This window comes from Acinonyx jubatus, chromosome E2, assembly GCF_027475565.1.
Source record: "Acinonyx jubatus isolate Ajub_Pintada_27869175 chromosome E2, VMU_Ajub_asm_v1.0, whole genome shotgun sequence".
NCBI lineage: Eukaryota > Metazoa > Chordata > Mammalia > Carnivora > Felidae > Acinonyx > Acinonyx jubatus.
Genome location: NC_069396.1, coordinates 36188183 through 36210012, shown reverse-complemented (window position 1 = coordinate 36210012; position 21830 = coordinate 36188183). Strand labels below are relative to the sequence as shown.

The 21830-nt window shown below is 36.3% G+C and overlaps 1 protein-coding gene across 3 annotated transcripts in view; it reads right to left on the bottom strand.

Moving 5' to 3' along the window:
• Positions 1-2268: 2268 nt before the first annotated feature.
• Positions 2269-21830, bottom strand: part of NETO2 (neuropilin and tolloid like 2) — a 58018-nt gene continuing 38456 nt past the window's right edge. For all 3 annotated transcript variants that reach the window (XM_027044391.2, XM_027044392.2, XM_027044393.2), the window contains 2 exons: positions 8638-8751; positions 2269-6835 (listed from right to left, as the gene is read on the bottom strand). In XM_027044391.2, the coding sequence (XP_026900192.1) occupies positions 6255-6835; positions 8638-8751 (695 nt within the window). In that variant the 3' untranslated portion in view covers positions 2269-6254. The remainder of the gene's footprint in view (positions 6836-8637; positions 8752-21830) is intronic.

Sequence of the window (21830 nt, the reverse complement as noted above, 5' to 3'; positions counted from 1 at the left end):
ATGTGGAAGATGTTGACTGAATTATGGGAGCATGATACAGAATCTGAATAGAACTTTATTCTTTATACATTTCTAGATAAATTCATTTTCCTCAGAAACTTGATGAGTCACTTAAAAGGGGCACTATTCAAGGGTTAGGATTTCATTTAATCTAACCTACATTTCAAATGTAGAATCAAATTTCAGTGTTTTGCCATACTTGGGAGACAATGGATCTAGTGAAGTGTTTTTATCTGTGGCTAGGGAGGCTAAGATAGCTGACAGGTACTCATGTTGGAAGAAGACCAACTCTTCTTATTCCATGCTGCCAGATGCAAGATGATATGCCCATTGCTTTCAGGTTCTTTTGCAAACCTAAAACATCATGTTAAATTTTCATCGACTATTTTCCCCCCTGGGATCGAATTGGGATATGCCATTGTCCTTTTCTAGCTTTGTATTAGTTATCTATGGCTGCATAACAAGTTACTCCAAAATTCAGCTTAAAACACCTGTTATCTTGGATATCTGTATCAGCTATCTTGGTGGCATTCAAGGTCTTTCACAGGTTGCAATCAAGGTATTGTCTGTGGTCATCTCAAGGGTCCAGTGTGGAGAGCACCTTCTTCTAGATGTGTTGCTGGCAGAATTTCAATTCTTTACAGGTGGTTGGATTGAGGACCTCTGTACCATGTTAACTGTTGGCTGGAAATCCCCGTTTCTTGTCACATGGACCTCTCCAAAGAGCATCTCAGCACATCCCAATTGACTTCCATCTGGGCAGAAAATCACAAAACTACTAGTGTGTGAGCAAGACAGAAGCCAGTCTGTCACCTAATCTCAGAAGTGAGAGGTCACTTTTGGCACATTCTATTCATTAGAAGCAGGTCCCCAGATCCAGCTCACATGCAAAGGCAGGGGATGACAAAAGATTGTGAACACCAGGAGGCAGAATCCCTGGGAGTCAACCTAGAAGCCTCCTACCACAAGCTTTATTCATCTTTTTTATATTAAAAATGAATGAGGAAGTAAGATTGCCTTTAGACTATGAACGTGAAAAACAGGGGCAGTTACAGCAAGTTTACTATTGTTAGTTGGATGCATTTTCAGAGCTAAACTGTCTTCTGAGGATCTAGAAAGAACTCCCCTACAATTCATGTGACTATATTTTGGCTCAAAAGTTGTTATTTCTCTGAAACACTGTTTAATACAATAGGACAGTCATCAAAGCATGGTTCAATACCTAGATTTCTGATGAAAATTCCTTCTAGCAATCAGCCGTTACTCAAAATGTTTCAATAAAGTATGTACCCGCTGAGTGGCCTGCTGGCACCAGATGTTACAGAGTATGACAAAGCTTGGCAGGTGAGAGCACTTTCAGATAAATGCTGTTTCTTGATCCTAAATAACACAGAAAGTAAAATTGCTCTGTAACTATTTGCAGAGACAGACCAGTGGTAACTGCTTTTTCTTGTCTTTCTTTGCTCCTTGATCTTTGTCTATATGATTGTAAAACTCAAACGACTTTTTTTGCCTTCTGTTGCTTTCTCCTCAGTGAAATCCACTCATCCATTCCTGCTGAGCAGTGGCTGTGACGGTTACGTTCCACACCTGAAAAGGATGGTGTGTTCTGATAGCCCACTCTGGAAGTCCTCGCTGCCACTTTAGTGACTGGGTGTAGCAGACTGTATTTGCAGGCAATCGAACACATATTCTCCTTTAAAAAGTTCTTTTCTTTTTCTTTTAGCTTAAGATTAACCTGGAAACTTAAATGGTGTAACAGCCTGAGGATGCTCTTATTTATTTTTTTTTATCATAACTAAGATTACTTTATCAAAGTAAAGCTTTGGTACTGGATAGGAAAGCTACTGGATAGGAAATGCCAACTTCGCCCTATAAGGAAATGCTTCTTTGCCACTTCTGGAGACTTTGCAAATTGAGACAAGCAAGGAAAACAAAACACAAGTTTTGTCTCCAGCTCAAGGGTCATATTCCCTACTGTGAAGTGTCAAACCCAGGATTAAACATAGAAGAATTCTTATATGGTCTGGAAGTTCAACTCTAAAAAAATTAATTGCTTTAAAAAAACCATTTAGCTTTTTGGGCTTTTGTAGTCATTAAACCAATCACAGAAACATATGAAAAAGTTACTCAAAAAAATTCAGAATTTTTGTTGTTAGTAGAGGTATATAAAACATGGAAAGCTGATTTTGCAGGGACCTAAAAAGATATCTGAGGTCAACTTGTCATAATGGCTCAGAACTCAAATCATTCTACAAACTCAAGAGATAATAGCACATAAATCTTTAATTTCTGGAGTATACATTATTTCCTTTAGATTAAAAAAAAATCACAAAAGCAAAACACTGAAGCTGTTTTTATCTAGTGCCAAGCCTATAAATTGTTAACATTGTTTATTAAGAATTCACAGTAATTGTCTTGCAGTTTGCAGATGCCAAGAAGTCATGGCAACAAAATTGTAGAATAGTGTTACATAGATTAAAAAAAGGTAAAATATAATGCTTTGAAAAAATTATAGAATAAATTACATTTTAAATCAGAGTGGTAGACAAGCTTACATGGAACATCTGGGCTGCTGTTTAGAACTGTTTGACCTTTAAAACTTCCAGCCAGCTAAAGCAGGGAAAAACAACAAAGGCAAGGAAAGACCATGGGACTAGTTCTGAGATGTGGGTACTCTCTCCTCTTTTCTGGGCCTCAGAATTCTCATTAGTAAAGCTGGAGCAGATCATCTTTCTTGGGATCTTAAAAAAACCCCAAACTAGATTCCTTCTAATCATGAACAACATAGCACACACCATTTTGTAAGAGGGCATAATCCCCTTTGAGAATCACTCCTGGAATCACAACTGACTTTTTTCCTATTCTGTCTCCTCAGTTGACACACTCCTGAAGCCAGAAGGCATCCTGCTCATCTGACAATTGCACAACTATAAAAATGTTCAGAAGTAGACACTTAGGAGGTCCTTTTAATGCCTATAATTGCATGAAACATGACAAAGACACAAAACCTGTCATCCAGAGTTAACAAAGCCTTTTTAATCTCTTTTGTGATGTGAAATGTGGAAAATCCTTTGCTTTTTGTTAAACCTTTAGGTTGAACATTTCCCCCCACAAAAGGTACATCACACTTCACTCATACACACTTTAGATGTTGGGATTCGTAGGTTTCCTGCAATTTCTGGGCACTTGAGGGTTGGTATCTTGTGCTAAACTCAGGATCATAGATGAAAGGTAACAACAGTATAGTAGAGGTGTCCTTAATGCTGCTCCTGAATTGAAGATATTCTCCCCTCCAGACTTGTATTTTCCACTGTATGTTTTAACAACTGGCTACTACATTCTCTATGAAGGGTGTAATAACTTCCACAAGATGGCTGAAGTTCATCTCCATTACTAAAATTTATGGCTTTTACGTTAGTAAACAATTTGTCAAGTTTTCTCACTGACCTCAAAAATGATAGACTACATATGCAGCAATTAGCATTATGCTGGTAATAATGCCTAAAAATTAGTTCCATTCTCTTCCCTTCCTATAGTGTACTGCCAAAATAAATGTCTGACTAAAAAATAAATGAGGCCTAGTCCCCATCTATAGTTCAATGAAGGCATACAATACATGGCAGTTTAAGGCTGGCTTAGCTAATTTGATCATCTGGCTCTTCAGTTCTACCCCTGCAGACAGACTAACTCATCAGAAACCCCTGATCCTGGACCAAATTAAGAGGTGCCTTCACTACATAAAGATTTACTATTTAGACTTCTCTCTGCATTTTGCTTTTTTTTTTTTTTTCTTTCAATTCAGAGGAAATGTTGTTCTGTATAGAGACCCTCTCTTTCTTCAGTTGAAGAGAAAACTGCAAGTAAGTTTGGGTTGTCTACTGTGGAAAACAAAAACTATTTCTTTTGTTTCAGTAGCCAGAAAATTTAGAACAAACTCCGTTGTCCAAGATTTACTTGCTGAGTTGCCTGAAACTATGTACTTCTGTGCTCTTTTAATGTTAAATGTCTTCTTTAAAGGCTCTATTTTGTAGGCCTCTTCACGACCTTTTAAAAGAAAATAGGATACAAATTTCAAAAATAAAAATATAGTTACAAGTGACTGTCATGAAGCATACTGTATTATTTTCTACTATAAGGTAGGTGTTAAAGATGAATTTAACAGCTGTTTTTATAATGCAGGTGATTTTACACAGAAAATATGCTAGCTTTCCTTCATCATGAAGAATGAGATCACAGTTATTATTATACTAAATAATTACTATGCAGTTCAAATGTTAGCTGGCTACTAATACTAGAATGACTATTCAACGTAGCTACTGAAAGAATTTCTATCTAATCTGGCTCTGGTTCATTAGTTCAATGAATACTACATTCATTAAGTCTTTCTACCTTCCCAAATTCTATTTTTAGAACAGGAAATTATGCTGACTTAAAAAACAACTTAAATCATAAATATACTATGTATAGGTTTTCGTAGCTCCTGGATATATTTAAAAAAATAAAAAATGTGATATAAGAAACATGTTGAAGGGGTATCATATATGTATAATATTTAAGGTCCCAGTTTTCACTAATCTGAGAAAATGCATGGATGTGATATCTTAAAAAATCAATGAAATTCCATGAAACTTCAATTTCTCATTTCACTAAGAATTTACTACAAAATATATCAAAAATGAGAATTTATCTCTTTTAAACGGCATGTCTGTATTAGTTATAATTTGATAAATGGTTCCTTTTCATATATTTTTTAAGATCCAAAATCTCAGTGTAATAACATGATTGAAGAATCATGTAACAATGTATATTTTAATGTAAGATTTGTGTAGTGATTTGGAATAAATAACACACAGTGAAAAATTTATCATAAACTAAATGCAATAACAAAAAAAAAACAAAGCTATGTACACATTACCAAGGTCTTTACAATGAGTTATAACATGGAGCTCCATCACAGCATACTTGTATACAAAGCCACTAATGTGAACACTGAAATAAATCTGTCATGTAGGTCTTTAATCTTGATTTAATAAAGTTTTGTACAGTATCAAATAATATCAAAAGTCTAAAAAAACACAATGAGTTTTTATATCATGTTTATAAATTATTGTTTATATACCATAAAAAACATAAGGTCAAAAGTGCAGTTTAAAAAAAAGTGGAAGTTGTTATTCTTGGTAAGAACTAGAAAAATGTACTATCCCAAATACAAAGCCATCTGAGGGCTTTTACAGTTTCTTAGGAATTCTCCTTTTACTCTCACACAACCTTGGTTACCATACGCTATAAGATAAACCAATATAAAGGGAGCAAAATCATCTTCTTATAAAAATAACAGGGAACACAAATCTGGTGGTGAGAAATGCTGGAAATAAACATAATTACAGGCTTCTTCCAAAATGAATTAAATGACTTTGCTCACAGGAATGAATGGGCTATCACTGAATGTGACCAAATTTGGGAAATTTCAAAGGATTTTCAGAAATTTTAATCCTTAAGTTTTTAGTCATAACTGGCAAGGGTGCATACATCCTAGGATTATGAATTCTAGTATAAGTAAGACAAGATAGGACCTAAAGGCGATAAATCATATCATTTACCATTCACAAAAAATAAAGACTAAAAATCCAGTAACTAAAAGGCAGCAGTATAGAAATTAGTCAAGAAACAGATGGGCGAAACAGAACTCCGGGTCTTAATTGGCACTTACCACAGTAACTACTTATATTTTGACAAATTCTAGAACAAATGCCTGTATTGAAATATGTGTGGTATGATAACCACTTATATTTAGCAAGAAACCAAAATGGTAAAATCACAAACTTATAAAACAAATTAAATTTAGAGAAAAGAAAAACAAAAGGAATGTAAAGAAAAACCTTATTTTTAAACTTATTGTGGGATCACAATATTGACAAACTGTATCAATCAAGAGCAGTATTCCTGAAGCAGCCTGAGCCTGGCTCAGCAGAACTACTTCACTCTTTAAATGCTATTTAACTGGTACTTTGTTTATGTGACACCAAGCAATAAATGATTATTATTTTTTTCACTGAATGGAGTTAGTTCCTTGGTTGGCTTAACATATAGACTGCCTGAGATAATAAAAACTTCACCATTACAATAGATTAATGGGAAATGAAGGTCTTCCTAGTTTCGACAGGAGAAAAGGGTTGGCTGCTGGAGAGAATGGGTGCTCTGTAGGCTGCATACGTACATACTTAATAATTAATGTCCCCTTTTGTAGAAGATTAAAAATCGATGGATATGGATGCTTGTGCAGAATCATCTCGCCCCCTGACATAAATTTCACAAGGAATCTCCTCCATTACTCTGTCTTCTAGGGCCTGTTCAGGGCACTCATGTGCCTGTTTGAAAGTGTAGCTACTCTTTTTGAAGGTGCTATTAAATGTTTTCATTGGCTGTGGTTGTGCAAAATCATTTCGGAAAGGCAGTTCCATGGAACTCAGGTTGGTCCTGCTTTGTTTGACACTGGATGCTTGCGATCCGCAGTGATGGTCATGAATGCACCGGGAGGCGGTGGAGGAGCGCCGCATCTTCTGGTAGTTGTCCAGTTCTTCTGACAGGTCGGCTAGGTCTGCAGAAATCTCTTTGTCCCTTAGTGAAAACAGTTCATAATGAGGAGGATCAAACACTTCCTGAAATCCAGTTTTATTAAAAGCAGTTTTGCAAGCCATGACCTTTTTTCGAGGCTGTTTCACTTGTACTAAAATAGAAATAATGAGAAGGACCAAGACAATCCCTGATGTAATGCCAATAATTGTTCCATGAGTTTTAGTGATTTGTTCAAATAGTCCTGCTTTTTTCTTTTCTGCAGAAAGAGAAAGAGAAACAATGAGGCTTTCAAAATTCATTAATGAGCCCTGTCCCAAACTGGTAAGGTATTTTTAGGTAAAGCAGAACATGTGGGTCAAACAGACCACAGATGATGCCACCTAAAATTAGGTTTTTGAACAAATAAAACAATACCATTATGATTTCTGGTTAAATTAGCCAATCATACTATGGCTAGATAGATTACATAAAAGAAAAAGGACTTGGTTCTTGCAAATTAAATTAAATACATGAACACAAAGAAAATGCCAGGGGCGCCTGGGTGGCTCAGTTGGTTAAGTGTCCGATTCTTGATTTTGGCTCAGGTCATGATCGCAGTTTGTGGGGTCCAGCCCCATGTTGGGCTCTGTGCTGACAGGAAGGAAGCTTGCTTGGGATTCTCTCTCTTTCTCTGTCCCCTCCCCTCCCTCAGCTCATGCACGCACATGTGCTCTCTCTCTCAAAATAAATAAACAAAAAAGGAAAATACCAAACAAATACTCTTATTCTATCAAGTTTAGCTTTCTGTTCTATGGTATATCTTTTTTTTTTTTTTTTTTTTTTTTTTAATGCTTACTTATTTTGAGAGGGAGAGAGTGTTCACGAGCAGAGGAGGGGTAGAGAGAGAGGAAGACAGAAAAACCCAAGCAGGCTCTGTACTCTCAGGGCAGAGCCCATCGTGGGGCTTGATCTCATGAACAAACCATGAGATCATGACCTATGCTGAAATCAAGAGTTGGATATTTAACTGACTGAGCCACCCGGGCTCCCCTATGGTATTTTTGACAAACTGCCATGTTGAGGTATGTCCACAGTATCTCCACTAACCGCCATCAGCAAGAGAGAACTAAAGTGATCAGGCTAACCCACTTAGGCATGTTATTATCACAATTTACATTTGAATGATTACCTTAAATTACTTCAAGTACTTAAGACAGCCGTATCAGATCACATTAACTTTTCACAGTAAGATATTTATTGAGCTTTTGGAGAATAAAAGGGAGGTAAACTTTAGGACTGAGACAGTGAGTTGATAATGTTTGTAGATATTCGACTATTACCACAAGTCACATTTACCTTAGATATACACTAGAAATAGAACATAGGAAATTTTATAAAATGAAAAAGAGCGGTTCTTACAAGTCTGTTTTTGCTGCTTTTTAAATTTTTTTTTTTTACATTGATTTATTTTTGAGAAACAGAGTGAGACAAAGCATGAGCGGGGGAGGGGCAGAGAGAGAAGGAGACACAGAATCTGAAGCAGGCTCCAGGCTCTGAGCAAGCGGTCAGCACAGAGCCTGATGCGGGGCTCGAACTTACAAACTGTGAGATCATGACCTGAGCCGAAGTCAGACGCTCAACCGACTGAGTCACCCAGGCGCCCCTGTTTTTGCTGCTTTTTAAGACTGAATGCATCAATATTTATTAAACAGCATTTGTATATAATTTAAAAAATACTACTATTTTAGGTAACTTTATAAATTATTCTGAGAATAAGGTATCTTTACAATATGAATAAGAAAATAATGAAAGAAATATTAGAGCAGACTTTTGAACAACTTAAAAAATACAGTACATAAAAATGAATGCTTTTGTTGAGAATAAGTATTTTTCTTTACTTTCACCACATAACAAAAGTCTACACTCTATTTAAAACAAACATTTATATTTTATGTTTCCATTTCTGCCAAAGCAGCTATTGCTAAGTACAGTGGTAGAAAAGGGCATTTTAAGTCTTTCTTAATGAAGGGCAATGGTCACTTTTCTCTCAAAAAGGTTGGCCTTTGCCATTGCACTCACCTTTACAATGATTTTCATCCCAAGGGTATGCACAGTTCTGAACACCATTACAGACTAAAGAATTATTGATGCACATGTTGCTGTGGCAAAAGAAAGTGCTACCTGTGCAGGGAGCTGCAGGAAAGAAAAACAATTTGTTGCTAAGAACTCATTTTGGTTTATTTACACTTAAACTTGTTTCATGAATACACTCCTACTATATAAACAATAAGACAAAGGCCAATACTCTCTGATATGGTCTCACCTAAACTTTTACTTAAGGGTGCCCAAGTGTCATTTAAAAAAAAAAATTTTTTTTAATGTTTTATTTATTTTTGACAGAGAGAGAGACAGAGACAGAGCATGAGCGGGTGAGGGTCAGAGAGAGAGGGAGACACAGAATCCGAAGCAGGCTCCAGGCTCTGAGCCCGATGCGGGGCTCGAACTCACAGACCGAGAGATCATGACCTGAGCCGAAGTCGGACGCTCGACTGACTGAGCCACCCAGGCGCCCCCCCCAAGTGTCATTTTTAATGTAATGAGAATATGAATATATTTGCCATGGTTCTCAAGGAAGTAGTACATAGCCTGGTAGCATTCCAAACTGTTAGAAGAAAATGTTGGTGAGGATGTGGAGACACTGGAACCCTTGGTGCACTGCTGAGGGAAATGTAAAATGGTACAGTTGCTGTGCAAATAGTATGAAGTTTCCTCAGAAATTTACACAGATTACCATGTGCTGCAGCAATTCTATTTCTAGGTACATATCTCAAACAACTAAAAGCAAAGATTCAAACATGTAATGTACAGCCATGTTCATGGCAGCATTATTGACAAGCACACAGCAGCATCATTCCACCAAAAGGTAGAAATAATCTGAGTATCTGTTGATGGATGAATGGATAACCACAATGTGGTGTACACATATCTAATGAAATATTATTCAGTGTTAAAACTCAGAAGGAAATTCTGGCAAATGCTACAACATAGATAAATCTTGACATTCATTATGCTTGAAGGAAGCCAGGCACAAAAGAACAAATATTGTAGGATTCCCGGTATATATATGGTACCTGGAGCAGTCAACTCATTGACAGAAAAAAAGCGCAATAGCTACCAGAACCTGGAGGAAGAGGGAAATGGGGAGTGTTTAATGGGAGAGTTTCAGTTGGGAAAGATAAAAAAGTTATGGAGATGGATGGTGGGGATGGTTGCAGAAAAATGTGAATGTACCTAATGCCACCAAACTATATACTCAAAAATGGTTAAAATGGAGAATTTTATGTTATATAGATTCTACCACACAAAAAAAAAACTCTTTAGAATTTTAACATTAAAATTTTTTAAAACAACAAAGATTTTGGAACATATACCATGTAATTTTGTATTTTGTATAAACTGTTCTTTCAGCCTGAAATGTCTCCTTCCTCCTTTCCCTTCCTGGTGACCATCTACTCATCTTTCAAGATCATCCAAAATGTTGCCGTGTCTGTGAAGATTCCCTCAATTCCCCTAGGCAGCTAGGGACCCCTGTGTTCTGGTCATACCGTATATGTGCTTCCATCTAACACTTCTCCTTGTTTGTGTAAAAATTTGTTACACTAGATTATGACTCAGTGTGTTTACTTTAGTTAGGAAATAAAGTCTTAGATCAGAGACCAAAGTACCAGCATAGTAATAACGTGTATTTCAGCGTAAAGACACACACACACACACAAATCTGAAAGTCAAGAAGGATAGCTTATTTTTTCTTCCACTCAAAAGGACTGCAGAATTATGACAGAAGCTCCTAAAAATCAACTAACCATTTTGATTTCCAAAAATATACTCAAACACAATGTATTTCCTGTCTAAAAAATTCTACATTTATTTTGAGAAGATACATGTCACATCAAGGGAGGAAAACTGAGTACCACTCTCTATTATACTGACAGGCTTCAAATATTTTTTTATTTTTTATTATATGAAATTTATTGTCAAATTAGTTTCCATACAACACCCAGTACTCATCCCAAAAGATGCCCTCTTCAATGCCCATCACCTCCCCTCCCCTCCCTCCCACCCCCCATCAACCCTCAGTTTGTTCTCAGTTTTTAAGAGTCTCTTATGCTTTGGCTCTCTCTCCCACTCTAACCTCTTTTTTTTCCCTCCCCTCCCCCATGGGTTTCTGTTAAGTTTCTCAGGATCCACGTAAGAGTGGAAATATTTTTTATATTTTCTTTTTAAAAGTTTCTTTTCAAGGTGTGCCTGAGTGGCTCAGTTGGTTAAGCACCTGACTCTTGATTTTGGCTCAGGTCATGATCTCACAGTTCGTGGGCTCTGGGCTGACGGTGAGGAGCCTGCTTGGGATTCTCTTGCTCTTTTTCTGCCCCTCCCATCTCACGTGTGAGCACACATGCTTTCTCTCTCTGAAAATACATTAATATTAAAAAAAAAGTTTCTTTTCAAGATGAAAAGAAATATCTAAAATTTTATGAGATTAATAACTGAATTTCTTCCCTAAAAGTATCTTTTTAAAAATAAATATACAATGAACCTTATTAAAACAATAATGAAGTTAGTATTTCTTTCCCTCTAAAGAGAAGGCCCTATCTTTAGGTTACAATCATAGGAAGCTTTGGAATACCTAACCACATTGTCCAATTGCATCATCAGTAATAAAACTGACAGTCTGATAAAAAACAAACAAACAAAAAACCAACACACACATAGAAAACAAAAACCTGACAGTTTGGTATCCACCTGCCTGACCCCTTTGTCTATTTCTCAGTTTGGCTCTGAAAATGGACTATAGAAACAGGTATTTATTGGGTCCCCAGGAAACCCTAAAACATCATCTGATATCTATCAAATATTTATTAGACTTATAATGTAGGTCAATAGACAACATCCATTGCATCACTAATCATCAGGGAAATGCAAATCAAAACCACAATGAGATATCACTTCACACCTGTCAGAATGGCTGTCGTGAAAAAGACAAGAAATAAGTGTCAGTGGAGATGTGGAAAAAAGGGAACCTTCATGCACTGTTGGTGAGAATGTATATTGGTGCAGCCCCTGCACCAGTATAAAGTTTCTCCAAACAGTATAAAGGTCCCTCAAAAAGTTAAAAATAGAATTACCATATAATCCAGCAATTCCACTTTTGGGTATATATCTGAAGAAAATCAAAATACTAATTCAAAAAGATGTATGCACCCCTCTGTTCATTACATCATTATTTATAATAGCTAAGATATATAAGCAACCTAAGTGCCCATCCATGGATGAATCAATAAAAATGTGTGTGTGTGTATGTGTATACACACACATACATACAATGGAGTATTACTGAACCATAAAAAGGAATGAAATCTTGTCATGTGTAACAACACGGATGGACCTAAAGGGTATTATGCTAAGTGAAATAAGTCAGAGAAAAACAAATACTGATGATTTCATTTATATGTGGAATCTAAAAAAACAAATGTACAAACAAAACAGAAAGACTCAGAAACAGAGAACTAATGGTTGCCAGAAGGAAGTAGGGGTGCGGGGGTGAGATAGGATGAAATAGGGGAAGGGGATTAAGAGGAACAGTCTTCAAGTTATAAAACAAGTAAGTCATGGGAATATAATGTACAGCTTAGGGAATACAGTCAATAATATTAGAACAATTTTGTATGTGACAGATGGAACCTAGACTTATGGTGGTGATCATTTCATAATGTATGTAAATATCAAATCACTGAATAGAATATCATCCACTGAATGAATGTCAATTATTCTTCAATTAAAATAACATCCAAAATTGCTTTGCTATTAGAGAGCAAATATAAGCTCTCTTTTTTTAAAAGACTGTTTATTTATTTATTTATTGAGATGGGAGGGCAGAGAGAGAGAGAGAGAGAGAGAGAGAGAGAGAGAGAGAGAGGAAGAATCCCAACAAGCAGGCCCTGCACTGTCAGTGCAGAGCACAACGCAGGGCCCGATCTCACAAATGTGAGATCATGACCCGAGTCAAAATCAAGAGTCAGATGCCTTACCAACTGAGTCACTCAGGCACCCCTAAAATCTCTTTTTAAGGAAGAATCCCCCAAAAGTAATATTCACCCAAGTTCTAGTTCAGCAGGCTTATCTATGGTTAATCATTATGAACTAGGATTTGTTTATCTTTCCTCCCTCCCTACTATAAATTAAACGGAATGTAGGCATGACGTTTATATACAGTTAATTATTCAGTGCACTAAACTTTTAGGCTTGCTTATTTGCTGGGTACTTACCCACTCCAGGTTAAGTATAATAACCCTTAGGTGGCTCTGATAACTAAAGAATCTAAAATAGCTAAGAACTGTGAATAGCTTGGGAAATCATGCTATGAAGCAGAGAATGGAAAAAAAATGGATTAGTAATTAAGAAAAATTGTTTCTGTTATTAGTTAACCTGTCTACTTTGAGATTTTAACTAACTCCTTGGGTCGCTGTTTCCTCTTTTTAAATGAATGGGATAGACTGTTATCTCAGACTTCTGGTTCTAAAATCAATGAGACTATGAAATTAGTGGTTTCAATCATGTGGATAATTCTATTCTTAGAAGTATCATGTATATAACAAGTAATTTACTCAGAGACTGAACCCATCACATGTATCATTTAAACTATTAAGTAGTATTTCATGGTTCTTAAAAAAATGTTTGATGGTTTCAAAACTTACAAGGGCAATACATATGAGTTACATGAATAAGCCATTAGGTTGAGGGCAGAAAAGCCAAAGAAAACATATGATGATGGGGTGCTTGGGTGGCTCAGTCAGGTAAGTGTTGGGCCCTTGAGTTTGGCTCAGGTCATGATCTCATGGTTTGTGGGATCGAGCCCCACTTTGGGCTCTGAACTGACAATGCAGAGCCTGCTTGGGATTCTCTCCTCTGCCCCTCCTCTGCTTGCGTGCTCTCTCTCTTAAAATGAATAAATTGAAAAAAACCCAGTATGGTGGTATTTTATTTAAGTACAAACTTAGCTGGTAACCCACTTCAGTTGTGTCATGTATATTATAAAATTATATTACACCCATGTGTGCAGTTTAACATAACAAATGGCCTAGAGAACACACAGTATTTTTGAATTTCTCACTTCTAAAAACTGGAGTTTTCTGGCTTTTTGTTTATGTATCATACCACAATCCTAATACATACTATATCATATTACCTGCTGACCTCTAATTTTACCTATCTTATCCAGTTCACAAATGAGAATACAGGGAACAGAAGCTATTTTCAAGACAAGCTGAGTGAGGTTGTAAGTACTGTGGCTTCTAGGCATGCTGATTTTGAGTCAAACCATCATTAGCTCTTTAAGTTTATCCATAGAACATTGTGTGACCACATTTGGATTCTCTTTATGGTTCAAAAGTGGCAAAAAAAAAAAGACAGGTTTTCTGCTCAGAGTTTCTCACTGACTAAACAGTAAGTAGAAAACACCCTCATGAGGTTTTTATTTTATAGAATTCTTTACAATTGCTCCCCACATGATTTAAAGCAATTAGAAAGCAGCAGTGATATCAGGTTTTGTTTTGTAGAAATACATTATATTCATAATTACAGATGTATTAAGCTCTATGGATTTTCAGTGGGTAAGCATAGCTGTTTATGATGAGAATCAAAGTATCAGTTATTGACCTGGGATGCTAATGACATGCTTCAATTAAAAACTATAAAAAATGGCTGAATTATAGCAATTTATAAGTAAAGGGCAAAGAGAATAACAAAAATAGTGCCAGTTATGAACTATCTTCTACTTCTAGCCTGAGGACTTTCTCTTTTCCCTTTTACTCACTACTGGATCATGGCATGAGAAAGAAGGGTTATGGTTTCAGCCCCCCTTCCCTTCCCATGAGATGTGGCAATGATGCTGAAAGATGGTCTGTCCTTCAACTAGGCCCGCAGGGACCTATAGGCAGTATGTCACTGAAAATCACATTATGGATTTATTTTGACAAAAATAACTTCTGTTGCTTTCATGGTTGTAGTCCTAGAAATTATCTTCCTAAAACCATATCCTGTCTGAAAGAATGAGGTGTATATTAGTATTCAGTGCTTGGGAAGAGGTCAAACATATTGACTGACTGTTATTCTGTATCTTTCACTTTAGCCAAGTTATATTATTTTAGTCATATCTGTAATCCACAATGGGTAGGTATGAAGTGAATATCTCATGCAGATTTAGTCCATTTATGTAAACCTTTTCTGAAATATTGATTGTTTTCATGGATGGATTCATAACAGTTACAAATTATTAACAGTTTAGAGAAAAACAAAAAAGTTTAACAATTTGAATTAATGATGAGCATATAAAAATGTATGGTTTGGAGCTCTCTAATGTGATTTAAAAGGAGATTTCCTGGGCACCTGGGTGGCTCAGTTGGTTAAGCATTTGACTCTTGATTTCGGCTCAGGTCATCACCTCACGGTTCATGGGTTCAAGCTCCATGTCAGGCTCCAAGCTGACAACATGGAGCTTGCTTAGGATTCTCTCCCTGTCCTTTCTCTCTATCCCTCCCCCACTCCCTCCCTCCCTCCCTCTCTCAAAATAAATAAACATTAAATAAAAAAAGGAGATTTCCAAACCAGGACTTTTGTTTTAGAAAACTTATAAAATCCTTTACTTTGATCACATACATATGACATTTGTTTTTTGGAGGGGTGGTTTTCTTGTTCTTCATGGATAATAAAGCTAAATTTAGGATATGGAGCTAAGTCTATTGCAACCTTTAACTTAGTTTTATATTTAATTATTGTAAAGACATCACTTGAGGGAGGCTTTTCACCTGTTTACTTATCAGATTTATACTGATGGAGACATCACTAGTGCAGATACAGAAATACCTTAACTAAAACACATCAGAGAATAATTTTGCATTTAAGATTTAGACCAGTGTTACCCAAAATATAATGTAAGGCAAAATATGAACAAGTAGCCACAATAAAAAAGATATTTCGAAAGAAACAAGTGGAATTAATTTCACTAGTAGCTTATTTAACCCCATATATCTTTGCAGAAAAGAGAAATATAGAAGGACTGAGGCTGCTACCTTTAGAAGGGTCTGTGTGCAAGTTTGGCCCTTAGTTTTGGCAACTGAGAACTTGACTTTCCTCCATTCCCTGACTGGTAAGGTTCATGGTGCCTAGAGTTGGTGTGAACAACATCATTTATGCCATATACCTTCTTTCCTTTCGTGAGTCTACAATTTTGGTACAGGCAAGGCAGATAGATGGTGCCTATGTGCCTAGCCCCCAACAAAAACTTGGGTGCTGAGCTCTAAGTGGGTTCTCTGGGCAGAAACGTACATGTTACTGCCTTTTTTGTTGCTTAAGAAATGCACATGCTTAGTGTGCCCTTCATGGGAGGGAGAGAGGATAAGGAAGTCTGTGAAAGGATTTCTCCAGACTCAGACAGTATTTTTCCTTTGATCCTATATCCTTTCACTGTAATAAATTTTAGCTGTGAGTATTCAAATGCATGCTGAGTCCTGTGAGTCCTTCTAGCAAATCACCTACCATGTGGGTGGTGTTAGGGAGCCCTGAAACAATATCCAAAATATTCTCATTTAACACGTATATAAAATATAAGGAGATATTTTACATTATTTCTTATCAAGTCTTTGAAATTCATAATAAATCTTCATAATTATAGCACATTTCAATTTAGATGGGCCACATTATGAGTGTTCAATAGCTACATGTGGCTGATGGGTACTGTTGGAAAACACAGGTACAAGATGTTGGGAATAAATAAGACGAGGAGAAAGGAAAACGGCTGAAAGGCTTTCTTGCTAACTTTAACTGTATCTTTGTATCAAGCACTGCTTTGTAGTCATTTGAAATAGTGAAGCAGCCTTTACATAGCTGTTTTTTTCAAGTTTGAAAAGTTGATAAAAATTTTCTGGACACAGTTGATATCCATCAATAGGGCAACAAGCAGCAGCAGCAGTATACTCCATGCAAGTATTACTGCTGAGCTCAACATTTCCCACTACTTGAGAAACTCACTAAATCCAAAATAACTCAAAGCTTTTTCCCTTCATCTGTCCAATTTTCACTTTCTAAGTCAATCAGACCCTAACTGTAGGTATCTTTGACTCATTTTGATCAGTCCCCAAATCTTGTGTATTCTACCTCCACAACTCTTCTTTCTTCTGTCACTGCTCTGGTTCAGACCTTCCTGGTCTCCTCCTCTGACTATGGAAGTCAGACCTCCACGCCCCAATTAAAGCACAGCTCTGATTACATCATCTTATAGTACAAGACCCTTCAAAACACCCCAAAGCTTATAACATGAATTCTAATTTTATTTTATTTTATTCTAGAGAGTGTGTATTCACGCACACACAAGCTGGGGAGACAGGCAAAGGGAGGGAGGAAGGGGGAGAGAGAGAATGAATGAAATCTTAGCAGACTCTATGCTCAGTGTGGAGCCCAACACAAAGCTCAATCCCACGACCCTGGGATCTTGACCTCAGCAGAAATTAAGAGGTGGACGCTCAACAGACTGAGCTACATCATGAACTCTAGTTTTTGTCTTCCTAAAAAAAAAATTTTTTAAGTTCATTTTTTCATTTTGAAATAAAGAGCATGAGTAGAGGAGGGGCAGAGAGAGGGAAGGAGAGAATCCTAAGCAGGCTCCACACTGTCAGCACAGAGCCCGATGTGGGGCTTGATGCCACAAACCATGAGATCATGACCTGAGCCAAAACCAAGAGTCAGGTGCTCAACTGCCTGGACTACTCAGGTGCCCCTACTTTTACCCTTTAATTTAAAGGCTTTCTAACTCTAGCTAGGCTCCATGCCCAGTGCAGAGCCTAAAGCAAGGATTGAACTCATGGCCTGGAGATCAAGACCTGAGCTGAGAGCAAGAGTCGGATGCTCAACCAACTGAGCCCACCCAGGCAACCCTAATCTACCTTTTTTTTTTTTTTCCAGTTTTTAATTTTCTTTAAGTTTATTTCTTTGTTTTGAGACAGAGTGAGAAAAAGCAAGAGCACAAGTAAGGTAGGGACAGAAATCAAGTTGATGCTCAACTGACTGAGCTATACAGGTGCTCCATGAGCTCTAATTTTAGCCTTTGTAAAAAAATTTTTTTTAAGTTTATTTATTAATTTTGAAAGAGAGAGCATGAGCAGGGGAGGGGCAGAGAAAGAAGGAAAGAGAATCCCAAGCAGGCTCCACACTGACAGTGCAGAGCCCAGTATGGGGCTCAAACTCATGAGCTGTGATATCATGACCTGAGCCAAGATCAAGAGTCAAATGCTTAACCGAATGGGCCACCCAGGTGCCCCTCTAATCTACCTTTTGACTCATTTTTCTCTCTTCTTTCTTCTACTACTTCTTGTGGTCCACATTGGCTCCATGCTTTTGTTCATTCTGTGGCCTCTGTTTGGAATAGCAACCTCAATTATCCAACATTTCTACCTTCTAAAATCTCAAGGATAAACTCCAAGGTCCTACCTTCAAGGACTACTTGCTCCATAATCAATGCTGTCTGCTGGAAGTAACCTGGATATTTAATCAGGAAGCACTTTGTTTTCTGTCTCAAACAGTCATTGTCATAGTCAATCCTGTAACTGCCTTATTTGCATCTATGTCACCTCACCTAAGTGACTATAATAAGATCCTTTAGAGCAGGGAATGTTTCATCCATTTCTGTATCTTCATAGCAAATAGCATCTTGTATGATAAATGTTAAATAAATGAATGGAAGGCAGGTAGGAAGGCTGGTTGGCTAAATTGGCTTCATAACCCAACTGCCCATCTGGCAATTCATCAAGTCTTGTAAAATTACAGACAGAAGAGTTCAGCTATAATAAAGCTTGTGTAGGTCACATACAATCATGATATTAATATAGAATCCATGGAACAATAATATTTTGAAATTATAAGTAAAGGGAAAAAGTACTAATTCCTAAATTTCTGAAGGAAAATATCTGATAGTATCTTACTCTTACACCTTTATATTTACAAATTTTGTCTTGCAAAAATCATATAGTTTACCATTTTACTCTATTCACTTAGGATATAAAGGCGAAAATATTTCCTTCTCTTACGAGGACAATATATACCAGTTATTTTAAAAATATATATGTTGTGAACATACACACTAAACTATCTTGGGGCAGTCTGGATAAATCTTTAAATGGTGATTTTCTTCATACAGAGGTGACTGTGAGGAAAGGGATTAGTCAGAGAGGCTAATCAGCCCTCTCCAAATGTAGATTAAAGTTAAAGGCCACTTAAAACCAAGCCAAAAACATGAAGGTATTTTTGAAATCAGTTAAAAAAAACTTTTTTAAGTTTACTTTTGAGAGAGAGAGAGAGAGAGAGAGAGAGAGAGCGAGAGTGAGCGGGGAGGGGCAGAGGGAGAAAGAAGGAGACACAGAATCTGAAGCAGGCTCCAGGCTCTAAGCTGTCAGCACAGAACCTGATGTGGGATTTGAACTCACAAGCCATGATCATGACCTGAGGTAAAGCCAGATGCTTAACCAACTGAGCCACCTAGGCACCCCTTGAAGACAGTTTTCTTTTTTAAATCAAAGGTAATGTAATATGATTTACACTTAAGCAAAATCAAAATAATTATCAAAAGTACTGACAAGTCACTTGGACTTTTACAGGAGATAGAAAGGCAATAGAACCAATTTTTCCTTGGGATTTGTTCACGTGAATTATCAGGAATTTAAGGGAAGAATCCTAAAATCTGTCCTCAGAGTTCTTCCACTTTTAAGCTGGATTAGTATCTACAGTGAGCTACAACATCCTTTAAGATGAAAAAATTCTCACATGCTCACAAATTAGTAAAGATGACTTTTAAAGACTTAACTAAGATAAAGAGAAAACCCCATTATAACTACAAAGAAAATTTCTGAATATACACAAAAGGAAATTCAACTGTGTTGCCACAAAAAATCAATTAACCACAAAAGGAGGTTGTAATGAAGAAAATGAGGGAGAAAAAGCTTTAAGACATTTAGAAAACAAATAGCAAAAGTGTAGAAGTTCTTCCACCTTAGTAATTACTGTTAATGTAAATGAGTTAAACCCTCTATTCAAACAGCAGAGATTGGCAGAATAGATAACAAAACCCCCCCTAGATCCAACTATATACTGTTCTACAAAAGACTCAGTTTAGATTTAAAGATACAAATTGGTTGAAAATAAAAAAAAAAAAAAAAATGGAGAAAGATATTCCATGCAAACAGTTAACCAAAGAGAGCTGGGGTGGCTATACAAATATCAGACAAAAATAGACTTTAATGTCAGGGTACTGACTGTTGCAAATGATAAAAAGGGACAATGTAGATTGGTAAAAGGGATTCATCAAGAAAATACAATTATAAAAATATATAAATAAATAAAATATCAGAGCCCTAAATTATAAGAAGGAAACACTATCAGAATTTTAAGGGAGAATTAGATATTCCACAATAATGGTTGGAAACTTCAATATCCCACTTTTAATAATGGATACAACAACCAAACAGAAGATAAATAACCAAATGAAAGAATAACACTATAAGTCAACTGGAGGACCTAATAGATATATAAAGAAAATTCCACCTAGCAACAGCAAAATATACATTTTTCTCATGTATAAGGAATTTTGTCCAGGATGGACCATATGTTAGGCCAGCCATATACACACAAAAATCTTAAAAGACTGATATCATACAAAGTTTCTTTTCCAATCACAATGAAGTAAAACTAGGTATCAGTCACAAAATAAAAACTAGAAAATTTGTAAATATGTGGGAATTAAACTACACCCTCTTAACCAACTGGTCAAAGAAGAAATCACAAGGGAAAATTAGATAATACCTGAGACCAATGAAAATGAAAACACAACATACCAAAACTTATGAGAAGCAATGAAATAGTGCTAAGAAAGAAATTTATAGCTATAAATGCCTACATTAAAAAAGGAGAAAGATCTGGAACCATTAACCTTAAAGAGCCAGAAAAGGAAGAGCAAACTAAACTCAAAGTTCTATGGCTTTGTCAGTAGTACTGAAATTATAAAGAGAGAGAATAGAAACACTAAAGAAAAAACCAAAAAATGGTTCTTTGACGAGATCAACAAAATTGGCAAACTTTAGTTACAATGATTAAGGAAAAAAAGAAACAGATAAAATGACTCAAATTACTAAAATCAGAAATGCAAGTGGAGACATTATTACAGATCTTATAGATATAAAAAGGATTAGAAGAGAATACTAACAACAATTCTACACCAATAAACTACTAATCTAGACGAAATAGACAAATTCCTAGAAACATACATTCTACCAAAATTGAATAAAAACCAAACAGGAAATCTGAACAGATCTCTAACTAGCAAGAATATTGAATCAGTAATCAAACTATTTCCTAACAAAGAAAAGCCCTGCACTGGATGGCCTCACTGATGAATTCTACCAAATGTTTACAGAATGTCAATTCTCAAACTCTTTCAAAAAGCTGAAGAGAAAGGATCACTTCTTACTTATTCTATGGATCAGCATAACCCTGATACCACAGCCAGACAAAGATACTACAAGAAATTAAACTACAGACCAATACCTCTTTATGCATATTGATGCAAAAATTCTCAACAAAATACTAGCACTGAATTCAACAACATATTAAAAGGATTATACACCATGACCAAGTGGGACTTATTCCTGGAACACAAAAACAGTTCCACATACAAAAATCAATGTAATACCCCACATTAACAGAATGGAGAGGGAAAAAATGACATGATCATCTCAACTGAATCAGAAAAAGCATTTGACAAAATTTCATGATGAAAACACTTAATAAACTAGGGCCAGAAGAAAATTTCCTCAATGTGATAAAGGCCATATATGAAAACCCCACAGCTAACACCATACTCAATGGTGAAAGGTTGAAAGCTTTTCTCTTAAGATCAGAAACAAGACAAGGATGTCTCCTTTCACTTCTATTCAACATAGTACTAGACGTTCTAGCGAGAGCAATTAGGCGAGAAAAGGCAATAAAAAGCATTCAAATGGGACAGGAAAATGTAAAATTATCTGTTTGCAGATAACATGATCTTATATGTAGAAAACCCTAACAAGATTACACACACACAGACACACACAGAGCTAATCCAGTAAAGTTGTAGGATACAAAAAACAGCATACAAAAGACAAAAGTAAGGAGCATTTCTACACACTAACAATGAA